At 34.9% G+C, this 20,718-nt stretch overlaps 2 protein-coding genes across 3 annotated transcripts; one reads left to right on the top strand and one right to left on the bottom strand.

The window, feature by feature from the left end:
- The first annotated feature begins 1,396 nt into the window (after positions 1 to 1,396).
- LOC21385622 (nicotinamidase 1) lies at positions 1,397 to 4,177 on the top strand. The gene is made up of 5 exons (XM_010092296.2): positions 1,397 to 1,634; positions 2,006 to 2,189; positions 2,475 to 2,608; positions 3,267 to 3,452; positions 3,745 to 4,177. The coding sequence occupies exons 1-5, from the start codon at positions 1,494 to 1,496 to the stop codon at positions 3,850 to 3,852; spliced, it is 753 nt and encodes a 250-aa protein (XP_010090598.1). The 5' UTR covers positions 1,397 to 1,493; the 3' UTR covers positions 3,853 to 4,177.
- A 484-nt stretch (positions 4,178 to 4,661) lies between these two features.
- On the bottom strand, positions 4,662 to 12,204 carry LOC112090466 (protein EXECUTER 1, chloroplastic). Of its 2 annotated transcripts, none has more exons than XM_024161816.1 (12): positions 11,664 to 12,204; positions 11,459 to 11,575; positions 11,265 to 11,330; positions 10,530 to 10,636; positions 9,251 to 9,332; positions 7,729 to 8,451; positions 7,477 to 7,600; positions 7,201 to 7,370; positions 6,149 to 6,223; positions 5,965 to 6,057; positions 5,692 to 5,839; positions 4,662 to 5,163 (listed from the first exon to the last, which is right to left on the bottom strand). In XM_024161816.1, exons 1-11 carry the CDS (start codon positions 12,051 to 12,053, stop codon positions 5,747 to 5,749), a joined length of 2,040 nt encoding a protein of 679 aa, XP_024017584.1. In that variant the 5' UTR covers positions 12,054 to 12,204; the 3' UTR covers positions 4,662 to 5,163; positions 5,692 to 5,746. The 2 variants fall into 2 exon arrangements, with proteins under 2 accessions (XP_024017584.1, XP_024017585.1); XM_024161817.1 differs by having other exon boundaries at positions 4,662 to 5,109.
- Between the last annotated feature and the right edge of the window lie 8,514 nt (positions 12,205 to 20,718).

Genomic DNA, 20,718 nt, shown 5'->3' with positions numbered 1-20,718 from the left:
AGGAGATTCGAATGCCAAACTAAGATGGAAGGAGTCATCCTTTGGTATGAATTTTCAGTGTTCGATAATTTTTTGGTAAGGTGTAAAAATTACCTAATTTTAGAAGACGCTACTTATTAAATGGTTTAATTAAGTGTGAAAATAAATAAAAATACGAGGTTAATAATTCATTAAAATTAAATAACATACAAGCGAATCAGATGATCATTTCTCAATTGCTCAACATTTTTATTTTCTCACGGGTCACACCAATCTTTTTGTGTGCCTCATGTGCATTCAAATCTGACTAGTAAACCCTTTAAAAAAAAAAAATCTGACTAGTAAACTATATATAAATTTCCCCATCAAATGTAAGCAAGCCCTAATAATGGAGGCCAATTTTTAGTTATAGAAATTAATAGGTCATAACTTGTTAAGTTATGGTTCATAATCAGACAAGTTACGAACAATTATGGACAATAACTTGTCAAGTTATGGTTCATAACCAGACAAATTATGGACGACAATAATAATTTAGCCTATTTATTAACTTATATAAACTATTAACCTATTAATTTTAATTCATCTCAAATCTTGACCTATTTTCTTCTTTCTCTCTTAACAAAGCACTAATAATGGAGTTAAGTTGAATTCGCAACTTGGGATGGATTGATTTCTATCTTGACAGCGATGGTGGGCTGCGTTTCCATTTCTTGTTGGTCTTTATATACTGAATAATGCACAAGCGGTCGTTTTTGTCTCACACGCCAGATTTGGGCAGGAAGGACTCGCACGACGGCCACTGCTTAATAAAGATTAAAAAAAAAAATGAAAAGTCCAAATTATTTAGATCTTATTAGTTTTATCAATTTAAATTTTTAATTTTAAGTTTCTACAATTAAAAATTCTCAGAAAATATTACATTCAACTTTTTTCTTCTACAGTTAAAAACTCTTAAAAAATATAACATTTCAATTCGAATTAAAAATTTAAATTCGCGAAACTTTGTTAACTTGCTTATGTGTAAAATTTAGGTGATGTGTCAACATTTAATTGAGGAAACGGCAAGTGAAATAGCCTAAGGAGATGTTTAGTCTCTTGATTCGAGTTTTTAATTCGAGTTGAAATGTGATTTTATGTGAGAGCTTTTTATTGTAGTAAAAAATTAAATTTAATTGTTTATGAGAGTTTTTTACTATAACAAATTTGAATCGGTGAAATGAACATGACAAATGAGACATAAATCTCCACCCTAGTTATTCACGTCTTATCAATTGGTAAATTTTTTTGACTTGGATCACAAAAGGACGAGAAACACGTTATTTCTAGCGTTATCGGACTCTATCATTAAGATTCAAGACTATGATATAAGATCCAATATATCTGGCAACATATTTTGGATATAAATATACGCAGCATCCAAGAGTTTAGCTCTTCATAGTGTTCTCATAAAAAAAAATAAAAAAAATAAAAAAAATTTGCAGTTGACGGTTGATCAATAGTAGTGGAAAAGTATGGTGCTTCAGACAATTGATCTTTTGAGGAATGAGATTCCTCTTGAGCAGGAGACTGTAAATTTCTCTGAAGACGCTGTGATTGGTCTTGTTCTTGTGGACATCATCAATGGCTTCTGCACAGTTGGTGCTGGAAATCTGGTAAAGTTCTAGCACACACTAAAAATATATGAGAAAGAGTAAACAAATTTTAATATTTAGATCATCATATCAGACATGATCATCTCATAAAATCTTACTGAAAGTTGACGGTCCAGAAATTTCATTATATATATAGAAATTTTTCCTCGTAAAATATATCTTCCTAGGGGTACATATTAGATCAAATCACCAACAGGCCATTTTGTATTTCATTCTTTGACGGGGTATTGAAAAAAATAAAATAAAATAAAATAAATACTCTACTGGTAGGACGCAGTTTCGAACGGTAAAATTTTCATAAAATTTCGTTAATTGAATCATCCTACTTTTCTTAATACGATATGATTATGTCATGATTCCGTGTTCTTCAGGCTCCAAGAGAGCCGAATAGGCAGGTATCCGGGATGATCAGCGAGTCAGCAGCACTGGCGAGGCAGTTTTGCGAGAAAAAGCTGCCGGTCATGGCTTTCCTTGATTCTCACCAACCAAACAAACCTGAAGACCCTTATCCTCCTCACTGCATTGCTGGGACAGACGAGTCGAATTTGGTTCCCGGTGTGTATAACACAACTAATTATATATAGGTCTCGTTTCATTTCACCGATTCAAGTTTTCAATTCTAATTTTATTACAGTTAAAAATTCTCATCCAACTTTTTCAACTACATTTAAAAATTCTTACATAAAGTCACATGAATTAAAAAATCAAATTCACAAACTGAACGAAACCTTTAGTTCTACACAAGTATTGATTTTCAGAATTGAGTTTTTCTTTTAGTTTTGCGAAAATTCAACTCAGTTTGTTGACTGCAATATGAGGTTTTCCAAACGCAATCTGCAGCTCTAAGATGGCTAGAGAAAGAACAAAATGTGAGAATCAGACGCAAGGAGTGCTTTGATGGATACTTGGGTTCAATTGAGGCTGACGGTTCAAATGTTTTTGTGGACTGGGTGAAGCAAAACCAGATCAAGACTGTAAGTAGTTAAATTTAGAGAATTTTTCTTATGGTACGAAGAGAGAGTATTTCAGAAAAATACTGGTTTTGATTATTTTCTTTTGCGTTGTCATATCAGATTATTATAGTTATGATAATAATTACTAACAACCATGATTGATGGTTACAAGAATTACTTTTTATTAAGGGGACGAGATTTTTAATGAACAGCTATATGACATAAATCCTCTAGCTGAACTTTTTTTTTGTTTTAATAATTCCCGTTACACAAATTAGAACTACTTAAAAAAAAAAAAAAAACTTTGTAAACAAATTATATAGGTAGATACAATCTTAAGTCCGACAGTTGTACTTTAAGGATATACATATATTGATATTTGAGCATGGTTTTTTTTATGAATATCATTATTTTAACTGTAAAATATTAATCCGATGGTTATAATAAATTAGATAGTTGACTAAAAAATTTATGACAATTGATAAAATTAGATTCTTATTATGCTATGTCATCAAATTTTCATACTTAATGGATAGCCACGATGAGAACGTAACTATTAAAAACTTGTCCATTGATATTTTGTTTCAGTTGGCGGTTGTGGTTTACACTTTGTATATTTGTTGAATATTTGAAAGGCTATAGAATTGTGCAGTGACTAACATCATTTGTGGTGGTGAAGTTATTGGTTGTAGGGGTGTGCACGGACATATGTGTACTAGACTTTGTATGCTCAACATTATCAGCAAGAAACCGTGGGTTTCTTAACCCTCTTGAGGACGTGGTGGTGTATTCTCGTGCCTGCGCCACCTTTGACATTCCTCTTGAGGTTGCCAGGACCACCAAAGGTGCTTTAGCTCATCCCCAGGTAATTATAGTATATGTTAATTATTTTGCTGGAATCTCTAAAGAGTATTATTCAGATTCCACTAAACTTCCTCAATATGCAATATCATCTTTCTCACACAACGAAAACATGTTACTAGAATATTATATTATTATTGAACATATTCAAATAGCTTAAGCTTTTGGGAGAATTGGCAAGTTTACATGGTATTAGCGCGAGTGGTTTTGACATAAATATGTTGTATGAATATGGCATAAGTACAAATTTAGTCTGCTAATAACCAACTTGTGTGGTTCTTTCATCTGGCATGCAGGAATTTATGCATCATGTAGGGTTGTACATGGCCAAAGAAAGGGGGGCCAAAATAGCAAATCAAGTGTCCTTTGTTGCAGCTGGAAAAAGCATGAATTTATCGTGCTAATAATATGTTAATACCAAGCTAAACCACTAGTTAGTTATGTTCTTTTTCTTTTTTCTTTTTTCTTTTTTCTTTTTTCTTTTTTTTTTGAGCTGAATTATGTCCCTTCAAGACTGTAAGGTGTGGTTTCTGTCGAATGGTGGATATCAGTTGGCCTGAATAAAGTATTGTTAAGAACCACGTGCATGGAGCTGATGGGTCATTCTACTACCGTGTAACACCAATCTGTGATATAAATAAAAATTAAAGTGGAAAGCTTTTCTTAGATATGGAATTGTACTAGGATAGGTACTTGTGTCATTTGCACTGCAATTAGGATGACACTAGTTAACAAATAACATTGTTTAATTAGCCAAAAAGGATAGGAAAACCCATAACCAAGTAAAAAGTTTAACCACCTTCGTTTAGTTGTAGTATCTTTTGATTATTGTCAAATGCTTCATTCTGGTACGTGGTTCTTTACTGAGGTCAGTTGACTAGTGCAATAATATAGCTCTAACTCAGAAAGACATACATGAAACGACAGGCTACTCAGCACATTTCCAACTTAAAACCAAAGAGGTCGAAAGTCAACACACTGGAGAAGGAAATGTCAAAACACTGGCAAGTTGCAATTAGTTTCCTCTCTCTACCCACGTTATCCGTCTTTTAAAGAGTTTCTCGTAAACATTGCCCACGACACTTCAGAAACTAACCAACAAATCGACAATTTATGAGATAATAATCTGGTGCTTTTTCTGCTTCGACCACACTTTACAAGGTAACGGATGTAATACCAACAAAACTAATAAGAAACAATAATACCAAATGTCTTCGTGAAAATAAGAAATGAGTCCAAATAATAATCAAATAAGTACAAAGATATTCGCCACATACTAGAAAATTAAGTTTAGGATCCACATTTAGAAGGGCTATTTACAGAGGTAATCATTCAGCTCTTCTCAGCTAATTCACAAATTTCTGATTTCCTATCACTTGGAATTGTGGAAGCAATTTAAGCTATGAACCTCTAAGGTTATAAGTAGACTGCAAGCAATTAAGAATGTAACTGGAAAAAAAGGGGCTTGATAATACATCAAGAGGTCAATACATACATCTGACGAAAAAAGCATTGCCCAAAACAAGTAAAGAAGCAATAGAAAGGCAAAATATCATTTGCATGCCAAAGCTTCAGTGGTTACTTCTGTAGAGTCGATCAAGTGCACAAGTCAGTTGAGCAAGCATTAAATACATATAATCCTACATCTCCTGATTTCTCCACTGCTCATATTGAAAAAAAGATGATTTTAAGGGCCAAAAAAAAATTCTTCTGAACTGCAAAACAATATAGATAATAAAAAGATATCAGAAGGCAATGCCTAAGATTCTGCCACCATATTGGACTTTGATCCATTGTAGCTATTAGAATATGTTCATTTTTGCAACAAAGAAGAAAAGTAAAACCAGATGTTGCAGTTTCAAATGGAAAAGCATGGATTCCTATCTGAGAAAATTCTAATTAACAAATGACGAAAAAAACATGAAGGCATTATTTGATTATAAAGCAACTTAATCTACTCAACGTCTGCAACAGATAATATAACCAATTTGGAAAGAAAGAGCGAGAGTCAAAATTGCCCTATCTAAAAAGATACATATAAAGAAAAGCATAGTAGTCGAGGAAGAAATTCTCAAAGAAGCCAACAAATAATCTCTGTACTAGACATGTGTGAGACCGAGCAATGCACAAGATCCAAGAATTTTATAACAGGTCTTCCAAGATAACTCTTGACAACAGGATTATCATCTCCACACCAAAAATTATATATGTTTTTTCCCCCCTTAAAAGAGCATGAACGTTACCTTTGAAAAGCGAAGCCGTAAATAAAGGCTCTTAATTGTTATGTACAATAAGAATCTAGTCTTGAAGCCTCAGCCGATTAAAGAACACCAAAAAATGATACTCAGGGGCCCAATACACGAATCCAACAACAGGCCCACTTTTTATGTACTGCAAATTTTGGAAAAGAGTAATGCCGTAGTTAGATCACTTAGGGGATTAGCAATAGAAAGCATATTTTCAGATAAAACTTGTCTCTGACAAAACACTGAACAAGGTGAAAAATATAAGTAAACCTTTCCATCAAGAATAACAAGTTCACCATCGACCCATCGAGGATTGCGAAATCCCGGTGCAGCAAGTCTTCCTTGTCCTTTATATCGAGCAATCTAAGTTGGCAAAGAAGATCAAATAATAGTTTTTAAAAACAATGAAAGAGGTAAAGTGGGATGGAAAGAGGAAGAAAGGCCAACGATATACCACTCCAAATTCTTCTGGAATAATTCCTTTATGAGGAAGTTGGTACCTTTTACCAACCTTTGCACGAAAAGCAACCTGCAAAAACCAATTGGTAATAAAACCATCAAGTTTTCACCCTTTAAATAAACACTGAAATCGCAATATACAAGAAATCAAGAAATAAACAGGAGAGGTGGGCAGCAGACGTCCAAAAAAACAATCTTTAATTTCTATAATAAATGCTCCACTTTAAATTCCCTTTTTTAAAAAAGAAACAGGGAACTTTATTGATAAAAAAAAAGGAACAAAAAATACAGAGAATGGTAAAAAATTGACAAAACCAAAACTGAACCTGAAAAGAGAGAGAGAGAGGGGCTAGAAAAAGGGAGCCCAACTCCACTATAAATTCCCTGCTATTCCTCACTCTCCAATTGCACCAATTAAGCATCATACGGATAGAAACCACTCTAATATACCTCCTCAAAAATGGATAATTGAAAGCCACATATAGGGTACTACTGATCGTTACAACATCCAAGCAATTGAAAATAAACAAGAACGTCCCCTTTAAATAGGTTTGCAACAATAAAAATCATCTTCTTAATGACCATTCAGAAAATGGCAGCCTCAGAGAAGCTTTTATGCTCCAAAACTCTCAAGCATTACAGTAAAGGTTTCAAAAAAAAAAAAAAAAAAAAAAAAGAAGTTGAAAAATATATATATATATATATATAAGGTCATCCTTGGAGAAGCTCTTATTCTTCAGATCTCTGAAGCATTCTCGGCAAAGTTTCAACAGAAAAGCTAAAAGAAAATACATAAAAACAATGGATCACAAAGGTAAAGCACGATTTAGGCAACATGAATGAACTGCATTTAGCTTTCTGTAAACCATATATAGTATCCAGAAAGGTGGACAAATTAAAAAGTTCATGCATCAGGAAGAAACACAAACCTGTAACAGTAACCTGTGAAGAAAATTTTATTTATACTAGTACTTAGGCTCCCCCAAATTTAGCTCTATGAGTTCCAAGTGATAGATGACCATAATTGATCAAATCTAAAGATGATACCTGGCCAGCTGGTACATAAGGATCCCCAGTAATTTTTAAGGCTTCAACGTATTCGTAGAACTCCAGATTTGAAGGTTCCATTGTCCCATTATCCTCTTTCCATTGACCAAATTTCCGTTGCAGATGAATGACTTCTGAGGTATAGAGCCCATGTGCACCAATGTACAGTCCTGATAACACAAATCCATAATCAATAAATATGGAGTAGTCAAGCACTGGTCTAAGACACAGCAAAGCTGTGCTTTACAGTTAAACAGAATACACAGAATGAGCTACCATTCAGAGGATCTGAAGAAGTTGGTAAGTCAATGCGGTTAAAAGTTGTTGATCCGGACAGTGGTTGATGGTTTTGAGCCTGACTCAGGGTGAGACTTATCAATTCGCCAACATCTTTGAGCACCTGATTAGTTAAAATAATTAACTACATTAATGATTGTGTAAATGGATCCTAAGTTCTAGAAAAGAGAAACGCGTACCTATTTCCCACTCTACAAAATATATACTACACAAGGCAAGATGTTAGCTCACCTTTAATGGTATCTTCTCTCTTCCAATGAACTTAGTGAGATCAAGCATAACATGATCAATGCTTCGTCGACCTCTGAGTTTAGATTTTTTATTCTTTGAAGCACTTTCCTTATGTCGGGATTCCTGTTGGCTAGCATCATTCTCTATAGAAAATGAGAACGACAACCTTCCATTCTTTTCTAGCTTAGCAGGTACTCGAAGCACATCTCGTTTGAGCATGCCACTTGACATTTTCTGCATAAGACCACCAACTACAACCTTAAATGCAATTTCCTTCCGCTCTTCACTTTCAACAAAGCCAGGATCACCATCCAATTCGATGACATCTCTCTCTTGGTCACTTTCATCCTGAGCTTCATCTTCATCTTCTATATTTTCTATCTCATCATCCTTTTCTTCATCATCTTCCTCTATTATCTGCTCAATAACTTTAGATATTAGATCCTTATCTACCTTCCCAGGCGCTGTCACTTTCAAAACCTTGACCTTCACACCAGGGATCATATCTCTCAATATATTCTGGAAACTGGAAATTCCTTGGGCTGGATCTGAAACATCATCCCGATCACTGTCATCTTCATCTTCAGTGTCTTCATTAACAGAAACAAGTAGATCATTTTTGTCTTCAGTTGAATCTAAAGGATCCACGTTGTTCCTAAAACCCGATGCTCTGGAGGAAACTGGAATATCTTGAAATGCATTTCCCCGCTTTAAATACACAGCCTGAAAACCATGACATTGCCCTAAGATAATATAAAGCATAATAACTGTCACAAAAAAAAAAAAAAACAAAAATATAAAATCTCCATAAAAACACATAGAAAAATTATTAGTACAAGCCACCACTTAAAAAAAAAGAAAAAGAAAAAGAAAAAAGAGGCCAACAAGCACATGTTCACATGTACGTCCCCATTTATCAATTGATTACACAACCATACATGCATGTGTACCTATCTGCAAGGGAAGAAACCCTTCAGGAATGCGGATATGATGAATGTAACACATGCCTTCAGAAATAGTAATATTTTTTTAACAAGCCTCCACCCATAATCCAGCAACACAGGACAAGAAATTTTACCAACTTTCGATAATAGATAATAGGCCCAGCTTATAGCAATTATTTCAAAGTTTATCAACAAGAAACTTGTCAAAGATCTTAAGTTAAAATTAAAGAGTCCCGGAACTACTGGAAACCAAAAACTGCCATGTTAAAAATTCAGCAGAACAAGTTCCACTCCAGACATTATAAAGGAGATTTCAAGTGAGCTAAAAGACGGTACCTGTTGTCTGTATTTCTCTTTTAATAAGATTTTGAATTAACATAATAAAACTATTATTGAAGTATATAGGGTTACAATTGCAATACAAATGACCCAAATAATACACCTGTACTTCCAAAAGATAGGAACCACTAAAAATGATACCTTCCTTAATAATATTTTAGCAAAATGAAAAATGACATGAGACAATTAAAAGAAACACATTGTAGGCTCAGATAAATGTGGAAAAGAATCTATTGTACCTGTTGTCTGTATTCACCCTTCTTATTCACTGTCAAGAAAATCTCAAACAGGGGATTACCAGCTGCAGCCGTAGCAAGCTGCCTGGAAAAAGAAGGAAAAAAAAACAGAGAGAGAGAGAGATGAAAGGTTGCACATTGAAGAACTTAAACTGAACACCCGCTTAAAGAACAAAGCAGCACGCAGAAGGGAAAGATCTAATGAAATAAAATGACATAAGAGAATAACTTTGACAAACGCGAGAAACAGTTCGAGAGTTTAAAAATACTAAATACACTAGGAATAACAAAAGGTAAATTGTTTGTGTTAATGTTGTTCTGTAAAGGAGTAGGGCAAATCTCAATAGAGATTTTTTTTTTTTAACTTTTCTCCTAACTCCCTCGTAAAGGGATTGCCAATTATTATAGTACATGAAACCAATTTCAATACACCAATTTCCTACAGCCAGCCCAAAGCTCATGTATTTTTCTTAGATCCCTTGAAGGTTTGCCTATTAAACAAACTGTCATGGTGTAACTTTGATCTGAAGCAGCTCTCATGTTAGCGATTATCCACAAAGCGCACAATGCGAATAATAATTCACTTTATAAAAAAAGCTCCAAGTGGAAGTTTGGTAACAAGACAGAACTGCAGACTCGTGAGGAATAAATAATGTTTTTAATGGCATCGGCATCCGCTATTGATCAAATCCAATTTGTGGGGCATCTCTTACCCAGCTTAGACAATTAGAGTGTCAATTAGGATATAAGTCATACTTAAGACCATTTGATCTATTGGCATGGGGAAGGCCTAGAGAAGGGTTAGGGAGGGCGTGCAGGTTGGACGATCCCATTTGTTATCGTTAAAAAAAAAAAGGATATTAGTCACAGAAAGGGAGCCAAAACTGTTTACACACACTTGAAAAATAAGAATAAAAACTAGTAGGATAATCCTTGAGCATACCTAACATAGTAAGAGAATGAGGCTAACAATAAATAACACTTATTAGAGACGATAACTCTTGTATATCAATTTTTGTTTTTTCGTAATTTCTTTTTCTTCAAGGATTCCTTATCCTCCTTCCCGTGTAATTGGTTCTTATCGATGAAAGGTTGTTTTTCTTACATAAAAAAGAAAAAATGTTATATGTTTTAGTTCTTTAGTTCGCAACTTTGCATAAATCTACTCAGCTAGCTTAGCATATGTTATATTAAAAAGATAGCATACCAATGCCAGAATGCATCATCAAAAAAGATAGCATCCAATGGGACTCCTTTCAATCTAGCAAGAAAAAGCACATACCTAGGACTATAACTTCTTGCCACATATTTCCCATGTTCTGCAGTTATACGAATGATTAGACCATGAGGATCATTGATATCCTTTGCATTTCCAGCCCACCATCCAACCTGTAATCCAGAATCAGGGGAAAAAATGCAACACCAAGGAAACATATTATATGAAGATCAAATAGAAGAACTATCATATACAGTATTAACAACTAAAATCTTTGAAATTTGTATTAAAATGTTTGTGGTACTGAACCAAAATCCTATGACCAAAATACAGTTCCCTGACGTGCCACCATAAAAGAAACAACCCAGATGCAAAAGAAAGTATAAGATGAAGTCCATTACAACATCTAACAAATATCAGGAACCTAGCGAGCAATTTATAGCTGAAAACATTTCAGCTATTGCGTAAATTTAAGTTATTTCTAAAAAAAAAAGGGGGGAAAGAAACTTAATATTCCACTTCTTACAATGTCATGGTAAATTCGTAACTGAATAGAATCTCAGCTACAAGGATATACAACTTAATCAAAATTAGATACAAAGCCTTAAAAGCAACGAACAACCAAATCTTTATATTCAAAAATAAGGCCGAAAGCTCATTCCTCGAAATTAAAATAGCTTGACCTATAAAAGACGGACAAATTGCCCATGATCATGAATGAAAATATAGAGGAACCACAAATTATAGTTTCGATATAACAACAAATTCCATTCATATATACACTACTATCATTTCACTCACCAATCCAGCGCCAGCATTATCCCTTATAAATGCCGCTTCCCGGTATCGCTCTTCCTGTATAGCTCTCTTAAAAACAAAAACAAGCACATAATCAGCTCCTTATAGAATCGCAAAAAAAACCAAAAAAAAAAAAAAAAAAAAAAAAAAAAAAAAAAAAAAAAACAATAATTTAATTGAAAAAAGTAAATTCTTACATTCAGTTTATACATTTCTCTACCGACGACGTCGTTGGTGGCCGCAGCTGCAATCGCCACTTTCAGCCTCGCCGCTTCTTCGAATTCCTCGGCATGTATTGCGCGGCCTAGCTGAGCCTGTTCATGCCAAAAAAAAAAACCTTAATTTACAGGAAAATAAAAAGAAATGAAATGAAATATGAAAAGAGAGGAGAAAGGCCGAGACCTTCAAGACGGAGATCTCGTCGACCTCGGCGAAATGCTTACGCCACCGATCCCAATCCCAAGCGGGGTCGTCGTCGGGAGAGTTGGCGGCATCGGATTCAGCGACGGCGGGGGAATCGGCGGCGGAGCGGTTGAGGCGCGAATTAAGGAAGGAATCGAAGCGCTTGACGGCTGTTTTGACAACGTCGGCGATGGCGGAGGAGTCCCAGCGCCAGTGGGAGTCGGAGGGAGAAGGAGAAGAGGAAGAGGAGGAGGAGCTTTGGCAGCGGCAGAGGGAGGAATCGGAAAGGGAAACCCTAGAAGGAGAGAAGGGCCTGCGGAGAGGCGAGGAAGGGAAAATGGAGTTGGGGAATGTGAGCTTGTGAGGGGTCGGAGCAGAGATGGCAGCCATGGATGGAATTGCTGAAAATGGAGGTTGTGGATGGTTTTAGAGAGAGAGAGAGGTTTGTGAATGTGTTGATGTGGGAAGGAGGGGTGAGTGTGTGGTGCAGTGAGTTCATCTGGCAAGTGGTGACGAAGAGAGAGAAACTGAGAGAGATTGTGTGCGCTTTTAATGTGGTTGGGGATAAGGAGGATTATACAGTTAGTAATTGTATTTAGCAAATATATATGGATTAATTTTATAAATACTATCATTATTATGTATCATTTTTAAAATGCGCTTTAATTTTTTAAAATCATTCAAAACACTCTAATTTATAAAAAATAGATCAAATTACTTTTTATATTTACTTTCGTCTATTATTCTAATAGAATTGATGACCAAAAATTCCGTATTAAATTTGAATTAAATTTATAAAAATCATTAAATAATAAAAGTAATAAAGGAGAAAAAAAATAAAAAGTAAAACATAAAAAACCCTTATCCAACAAAAGTTTTAAAAAATCTCACTTTTTTGAAACTTCTTAAGAATTACAGCTCTATTTAACTTTTGTGTTCAAATTAGTGATTTTGATTTATTAACAGTAATTTTGTATGAGAAAAAAAATTTAAATTTAAATTCTTTGTAAAATATTAAACAATGTAACAAAATTAGAATCGTGATTTAAATATATGTACCAAACATGGCTCAATCGTCTTGTCCCTTTCACCAAACAGATTATTTGAAATCAAATGCCGTATTTAGAATTGATCTCATTTTTATTTTTCATGTTTTTTGAGAAAGAAAAAATGAAAATGTTTCTAAAACGACATTTGGCGCAATAAAGATAAAAAACAGAAATGAAAACGATTTTTTAGTTTAGTGTAAAATGAGAGATAAATTTTTCATTTTTTGTTTTTATTTTCTCCTCTCTCGAGCAGAGAGAAAGACATTAATAAGTTTTTTTTATACTAAAAATAATCTATTGATAAAACTATTAAACACATTTTTAAAAATGATTTCTATCTGAGATTGAAAACGTTTTCATTTTTATTTCATACAATAAATAAAATCATTTTGAAACGAGTTCTAAATGCGCCCAAAATTTGATGAAGAAGTTACGATTGAGCTGGATAATCTCGAAACCTACGCCTCCCCAGATTATGGCCCCGAGGCAACCCTTGCCAATGGGAAGCGCCGGTCTAGTGCTTGGCGGGCTCCATAAACGTTACTTTGACTGGTCTAGAACTTCAATCCTCCATTTTATTCTCTTCGGGATGTTGCACCAAAACCCATCCTTCGTCTTCCATAATTTAGCGGAAATCTTTTATATTTCCGGTTTGTAAACGGAGTGAAAATAAAATAGAAGCTGGGAAGAAGAAGAATCAAAAGGGGGAAGAAAATGGGGAAAAAGATGTTATTCTTTCAAGCTGACCAATGAACGACTACGTTGGACGTTGCCGCTTAGCCGCCACTTTTATTTCATTAAGAAAAAAAAAACTTTACGTGAATTTTTTCAAGGGATTAAAAAAAGTAAGGATGTTCTCAAAATTAATACTTCTTGAGTTTTAAATTCATAGATAAACTTATCTTATAGATTAGCTTATAATGCAACAGTAATTAACAAATCAGTCTTTACAACTTAGCTTGGAAATACGATTTTTATGATTTTTTTCATTGTTTTATAAACATTACACGTGATTCATTTCTTTTTTTTTTTTTGTTACAAGATCATACATAAAGATACAAAGGTTAGATTTATCAATACAATGATTAAAAGCCATGTTTGTTCACTAGTTTAGTTCAGTTCAACTCAGTTTAAACAGTGAGTACAGTTTGAACTTGCGTTTGGCAAGCATGCAGTTTAAATTATATTTCCTGTTTGAATTGAGTTAAATGACCCAACTTAACCCCCATTTGGTTAATTGGTTTGAACTTTTCGATTTGAAAAGAAAAATTTAAACTACGTTATTTAAATTGTAGTTTGAATTGACGTTTGGATGTATAGTTAAAGTTTTAATTTAAACATGGAATAAAATTCAAATTTGTGTTTGGTAGGTGTGAAAAATAGAGAGAATTGGCACTTTTTACTGTTATTTGAACTGTTAAACTTGAGTGAGGAGCTAGACTCTTGTTTGGCCATTTAACTCAGTTCAAACTAGAAATATAATTCAAACTGCATGCTTACCAAACACTTGTTCAAACTGTGCTCACTGTTCAAATTGAGTTGAACTGAACTAAACTAGTAAAATAAACAGGGACTTAGGCTTAGTTTGGTAGTGCTGTAGATTTTAAAAAAATTGCTTTTAGCTGTGCTGAAGGAAGAAGCAGCTGTTACAAGAAGTAGCTGAGTGTTTTGTAAACTATAATTATAGTAGCTGTGCTGGTTCTAAAATCAGTGTAATAGCGTTTGATAAATTTTGATGTTGAATTGCTGTGGGTATGTAAAATGACCAAAATAGACATGATATGAAACTTAAATATATATAATTATTTTTGGTATTTAGAAATACTTGATTAACTTAAAAAAACATAATGCTATGATTTTGAGTTTTTTAACAATAAATTGATGATAATTATTATTTTTTTTCATTTCTTCATTTAGAATATAGTTACAACTAAAATGAGTATTAGTGAGTAATCAATTTGTTGAACAAAAATGTACATTCCATGTTCAAAAACTGACAGAGTCATTAAAAGAATTAAATCGTGTTCATTAAACTTATCGCAATTTAATCTCATACTTCATCCATTAATATTCCTAGCAACCGGTACACTTCTCAATTGCCACCAACTTAAAAACATTTAAATATCGCAGAATGTAAACCCCGATGCTGGCCTACACATCAGTGAGGATCCGGTCCCGTAAATTGGCTTTACTTGATAGAAGAATAGGCGGATATTACCAGTGTGGGGCCAGAACTGCCAAGGAGACTACTGGTGAACTCTCGGCTTGTTACCGCCAAATCCAATACTACTTCCTAAGACCAGACTCTTTGGTGTTCAGGTGAAGTCACCAAAATGTAAAGTCAGTGACCGCTATATGGTGTTTCATATGCTTTGGTAACTCCATTGCTGATCAAATCACATTGGCATTTTTGCGGATTTGGTACGATGGGCAGGAAACATGATGAGAACTAGAAGATGACTACTAAAGAAATAATTCAACCAGATACCTCACGGGAGTCATTAAGATCATGTTGATAAAGTATGTCTAGTCTACAACATAATGAAACTACCAAACCAATGATGCAAACTTTGTTACATCTTATTCTTTGTTATAATTCCAGACATTCAAGCGTCATTGTCATTTGATGCTATCATGAATCATAATAAATGACTAGCTAGAACACACCAAATGCATTGCAAAATGCTCTGAACATTAGTTAGTTCACGAATCTTCTATATTTTTTGTCCATGAAGCTCAAGATAAAGGAGATAAATTCATTGCAATAACCATTCCATTTTTCTTCAATGATAAGTAGAACAACAACTAATCCTAGAGCCGCCAATCTTTCAAACTAATACTAAAGAACATAAACCATTGATCAGCCGATCTCAACTATGTGCAACAGACACAATCTTCAAAACTAATACTACAAAACCAAACAATCTAATAGATCAAAACAAATAACAGAAATCAAGACGGGACAAACTTTGAAGACCCACTGTACAGATATTCTAACAAGCCTAGCTCAATAACACTTGTGTCAATCCCTCATCAAATTTTCAAAAAAATTCTCCAAAACTGTCAACAACAAAAGTGTTATATAAATAATAATAATAATAATAATAATAATAATAATAATAATATCTTAATCCTACCCACCAAAGAAGGAGAAGAGCCCTTTCTTCTTGGGCTCTTCCTCAACCATAATAGCCTTCATACTATCCTGCTCAACCAGCCTCCAAGCCGCTTGCTTAAAAGCCAACCCAGCCAATGACGGAGGTCAACATCGGCGTCGATGGCCATGACGAAGAAGCTGAGGTGGGCGAGGGAAAGCTCGACGTTCATGGTGGTCGTCATCTTGCTGACGCCGCCCTTGCCGGGGGTTATGAAGACCACGCATGGGGTTTCTCTGGCCAGCTCTGGCTTCCTATTCCATTAGAGGATGGACCGTACGACCAGGGGTTTTGGGGTAGGGAATCTTGGTTTTTGGGGGTGTGGAACTGGAAGTTGGTGGAAGGGAGGAATTAGAGAGAGTGCATTTTCTAGAGAGAGAAAGAGAGGAGAGAGAGAGAGAGTTTTAGAAGTTGAAGAGGAAAAGATTCATTTTTGTGGGGCAATTGGAGGAGGAGATGTGAGACCGGCAAATTGACAAGCGCACGGTGGAGAAACCAAACGAGCACTCGGTGGGTGAACGAAGAGAGAGACCGGTGAATGGAGGAGAGACCGGCGAAAGGAGCCCGGGAAGATTGCTTCGAACGGAGAGAGGAGACAAAACGAAGCCAGAGAAGAGAGATAACGGAGAGAGCAGAGGAGACAGAACGGAGAGAGGGGAGATGAGAACAGAAGCAGATCTGAAAATGTGATTATCAGGTGGTAAATTTGAGATTTCATTGGGGGTAAAATTGGGAATAAAAAAAATTTCATTAAACTCTCAAACCGATTCCCGCATAAGTTGGAAGCAGAATCAGCCTTTAGACTGATTCTGCTTTTAGCTTCAGATTGTTAATAAATTGTTCAAAAATCTATTTTCGTGCTTTTTACTAAACGGTTTTATAAGCTTTAGCTTCAGCTATAAGCGCTTTTTCCCTTCCAGAATCAATACCAAACTGAGCCTTAGAGTTTAGCTCTCCCCTCAAATTCAACCATTCAAACCATTTCTAAATAGTAAAAAGTGTCCATTCTCTCTTGTTTTTACACCTACGAAACACAAATTAAGATTTTATTCTCGTTTTCCTGTGACTAATATTACGGGACATATCATGGCAAAGGATATGAGGAGTAATTTTTGTGATTAATTTTAGGGAGAATGAAGTAAACAACAAATAGTTGAAGTAAATAGCAAATTTTAAAACAATTTGAAGTAAATAGCAAATTATTGTGAATTTTCTTTTTACGATTAATAAAAAAGTTTTTTCACGTAAATTATTATTTACCAGTTGTAAAATGAAAAATTTATACGATAAACTGTTATTTACTTCAAATAATTTTAAATATGATATTTATTTAATTTAGTTTCACAAAACTATTATTTACTATAATTTCTATTAATGGGTTATGAGTTCAAATTCACATGTTTTGGTTCAAATTCTCTAACGAAAATTTTAAATATAAAAAGTCTTGCTACAATGATTTTTCTCATAAAATTTGTATTCTAATTCAAACCACTTGATTTGAACCAATCTTCGGGCCCTTAGTTTTCTACGTAGAGTCGATAGGAGAAACAAATGGCGCGACAGATGCGAAATAACATTATTTTATTAATTAAATTGTTTGTCCTAATTAGTAATTACAAGTTTGATGTAGTTTATGGACTTAAATCACATGTCTAATTTTTTGTGTCTCAATTAAAATCTGACTTATTAAATTATGACACATCATGTAATAGATCTAAATATGAAAGTAAAGAAAAGTTAGCTTATAAGATATTTTAATTTTTAAATGATTTGGCACAAATTGATTGATTAAACATCATTCTAGACATTATTTTATTAATTAATTTGTTTATCCTTATTAATTGAAGTTTTCTGAATTGTGTGAAAAGATAACTTCTATTGCTCTTCACGTAATAGGTTACACTTATATATACAAGTATTAAACCTAATTCCTTATAAATCAGGATCTTAAGAATCTCCTATAGTAAATACAAATATTCGGATATATCTACAAACACAAAATCAGGGAACTAACTTCCTAAACGTCAGGGATACAATTAAGCCTAGATTGATTTTACAATTAAGCCTAGATTGATTTTCTACACTCCCCCTCAAGCTAGGCGATAGATGTTCTCTAACCCAAGAATTGAGTTCAGTTCGGTTAGGTTAGGCCAGAACAGGGCCTTGGTTAGGATATCAGCTGCTTGTTGCCTTGATGGGACGTAGCTGAGTGTGATTGACTTGTTTTCAATTTTCTCACTGATAAAATGCCTATCAATCTCCACATGTTTAGTACGATCGTGATGAATGGGGTTTTTGGCAATTGCAATAGCTGGCTGGTTGTCGCATAGAATTCTGATAGGATCTGTAGCTCCAATCTTGAGTTCATTTAGCACCCTTTTTAGCCAAATTCCTTCACAAATACCCAAAGCCAGCTCGAAACTCTGATTCTGCACTACTCCGGGCAACCACTGTTTGCTTTTTGCTGTGCCAGGTCACTAAATTTCCCCAAATGAATGAGCAATATCTGGATGTAGATTTTCTATCACTAGGAGAGCCTGCCCAATCAACATATGTATAGACCTCTAGTGTTCGGTTGATTGTTTTTCTGAACATAAGACCCTTCTCAGGATCCTTCTTTAGGTACCTCAATATACGATTTACTGCCTCCATGTGATCCACGGAAGGATTACCCAGAAACTAGCTGACACGACTAACTGCAAAGTTTATATCTGGACGGGTGTGAGTTAGGTAGATTAGCTTACCCACCAAGCGTTGGTACTGCTCTGTATCAGCCGCCAGTTCATCAGTCCGAGGCATTAGCTTGATATTGGGGTCCATAGGAGTCTCAACAGGCTTGTACCCACTCATTCCGGTCTTATGCAAGAGATCTAGAACGTACTTACATTGAGAGACTAAGATTCCTTTGCTGTCCGTGCCACCTCCATCCCCAAGAAATACTTCAAGTGTCCCAAGTCTTTGATCTCAAATTCCTAAGACAAGAGAGACTTGAGTCTTCTGACTTCTCCTTCATGATTTCCTGTAAGGACAATATCATCAACATATACAATTAGAACTGTAAGCCTCCCATCAGTGAAGTGTTTCACAAATAGGGTGTGGTCTGCTTGTGTCTGAGTGTATCCATCTTTCTTAAGAACTTGAGTGAATCTATCGAACCATGCTCTAGGTGACTGTTTAAGTCCATACAGCACTTTCCTCAGTTTGCACACATTCCCTTGTGTGTCCTTAGTCTCAAACCCAGTCGGTATGTCCATGTAGACTTCTTCGATCAAATCTCTATTCAAGAATGCATTCTTGACATCAAGCTGAAACAGTGGCCAATTCAAATTAGCGGCAATGGACAGCAAGACACAAACTGTGTTGAGCTTTGCTACAGGAGCAAAGGTCTCCTGATAATCGATCCCATACGATTGAGTGTACCCTTTAGCCACTAAACGAGCTTTGTACCTGTCTACACTTCCATCTGCCTTCTGCTTGACCGAGAATATCCACTTGCAGCCCACAGTTTTCTTTCCTGGCAGTAGCTCCGATATTACCCATGTGCCATTCTTTTCCAGCGCAGAGTATTCTTCTAGAATTGCCTTATGCCATTCGGAAACCGTTAGAGCTTCATAGACTGAATTAGGAATCCTGATCTTGTCTAAGGAGGTCACAAACGCTTGGAATTTAGGCGACAAATTTGAGTATGAGATGTAACTCCGAAGAGGATGTTGAGTGCATGATCTAACACCTTTTTTGTGTGCAATAGGTTGATTCATCGTAGGGTCAAACTGCGGACTAGACTCCGCTGTATCTTACTGCCCCTCAGGATTGGCTTGTCCCAGGGAAGTTTCTTGACAGTGCTGGGATAGTGCAGGCACAAGATTTGTCCTTCTTTCATAAACTTTTACTGCATCATTGGGAAGAAGAAGATGTTTTGGATAGACATAGGGAGAAGGTTGTGCTGGTTCCCGAATCGAATTCGGGTGCGGAAGCGTGGGGATGAAAAACAACGGATCGTGTATAACAAAATTTTTCATAAAACTTTTGAGATACTCTATAGATTATATTAATTTATGCACGAATAAATTAATCACATTAATTTACATCATTCAAGGATCAACCGAAAAATACCTGAAAGCCGACTCGGATGATAACTTGAATTTCTTTGACCACGAACAGTCCTTGCTCCAAGCTTTGTGTTTAGAATACCAAAGTCTTCCACGTCAATTCCTTGATTCCACGTAGACGTGTGTGTGGGCACACGTGAGACAAAATAGGTTTCTTAAACACTCGAATTTCCACAAACACCAACGCATGCACGATGTGGAATTTTTGGAGAAAAATATTTTGTTCTCTTTTTCCTCTATGAGAATTTCGGCCACACTCAAAAACTAGGGCTCAATATATGTTAAAAATTGTCTCTACAATTTTCTATCTTTCTTATATTTAAAGAGAAGAAGTCAAACTTCAAAATAGAATCAAATCCTTATCTCTAATTTTGAATTTGGAACAAAAAATCCCTTCCCCTTATCCACTTGGTGGCCGGCCACACTCTAGGGTTTTATCCCTGTGTGTGGCGCCTATCTCAGATAGGGAAGGAAGAGATTTTATCCTTTATCCAGTAGTCCAATTTTAATTTAGATTCAAATTCGAATTTAAGTCAAACTTAAATTAATTTGAATTCTAAATTGAACAACTTATCAAATAAGTTTAAATGGATAAATCTAGATATGTTCAAATTCAAATTTAAATAATCACATTATTTAAATAATAATTAATTCACAATTAATTATTTTTCGAGTATTTAATTTTAGAATTCCGTAATTCCAAAATTCCCATTTTGCCCTTTGTGTCTGGTAGAATTACAAG

The sequence above is a fragment of the Morus notabilis genome, unplaced genomic scaffold, assembly GCF_000414095.1.
Source record: "Morus notabilis unplaced genomic scaffold, ASM41409v2 Scaffold1498, whole genome shotgun sequence".
Classification (NCBI taxonomy): domain Eukaryota; kingdom Viridiplantae; phylum Streptophyta; class Magnoliopsida; order Rosales; family Moraceae; genus Morus; species Morus notabilis.
Note: the sequence above shows the minus strand (reverse complement) of the source record. Positions and strands in the feature narration are given on the sequence as shown.

What these genes read in the sequence shown, in the direction of transcription:
- LOC21385622 (XM_010092296.2), top strand. Translation starts at nt 1,494, where the DNA reads ATGGTGCTTCAGACAATTGATCTTTTGAGGAATGAGATTCCTCTTGAG. An exon ending in CGAGTCGAATTTGGTTCCCG is followed by an intron (nt 2,190 to 2,474) that starts GTGTGTATAACA and finishes CGCAATCTGCAG; the next exon opens with CTCTAAGATGGCTAGAGAAA. An exon ending in GTGCTTTAGCTCATCCCCAG is followed by an intron (nt 3,453 to 3,744) that starts GTAATTATAGTA and finishes TCTGGCATGCAG; the next exon opens with GAATTTATGCATCATGTAGG.
- LOC112090466 (XM_024161816.1), bottom strand. Translation starts at nt 12,053, where the DNA reads ATGGCTGCCATCTCTGCTCCGACCCCTCACAAGCTCACATTCCCCAAC. An exon ending in GAGAGAAGATACCATTAAAG is followed by an intron (nt 7,601 to 7,728) that starts GTGAGCTAACAT and finishes TTAACTAATCAG; the next exon opens with GTGCTCAAAGATGTTGGCGA. An exon ending in TTGTTATTCTTGATGGAAAG is followed by an intron (nt 5,840 to 5,964) that starts GTTTACTTATAT and finishes CAAAATTTGCAG; the next exon opens with TACATAAAAAGTGGGCCTGT.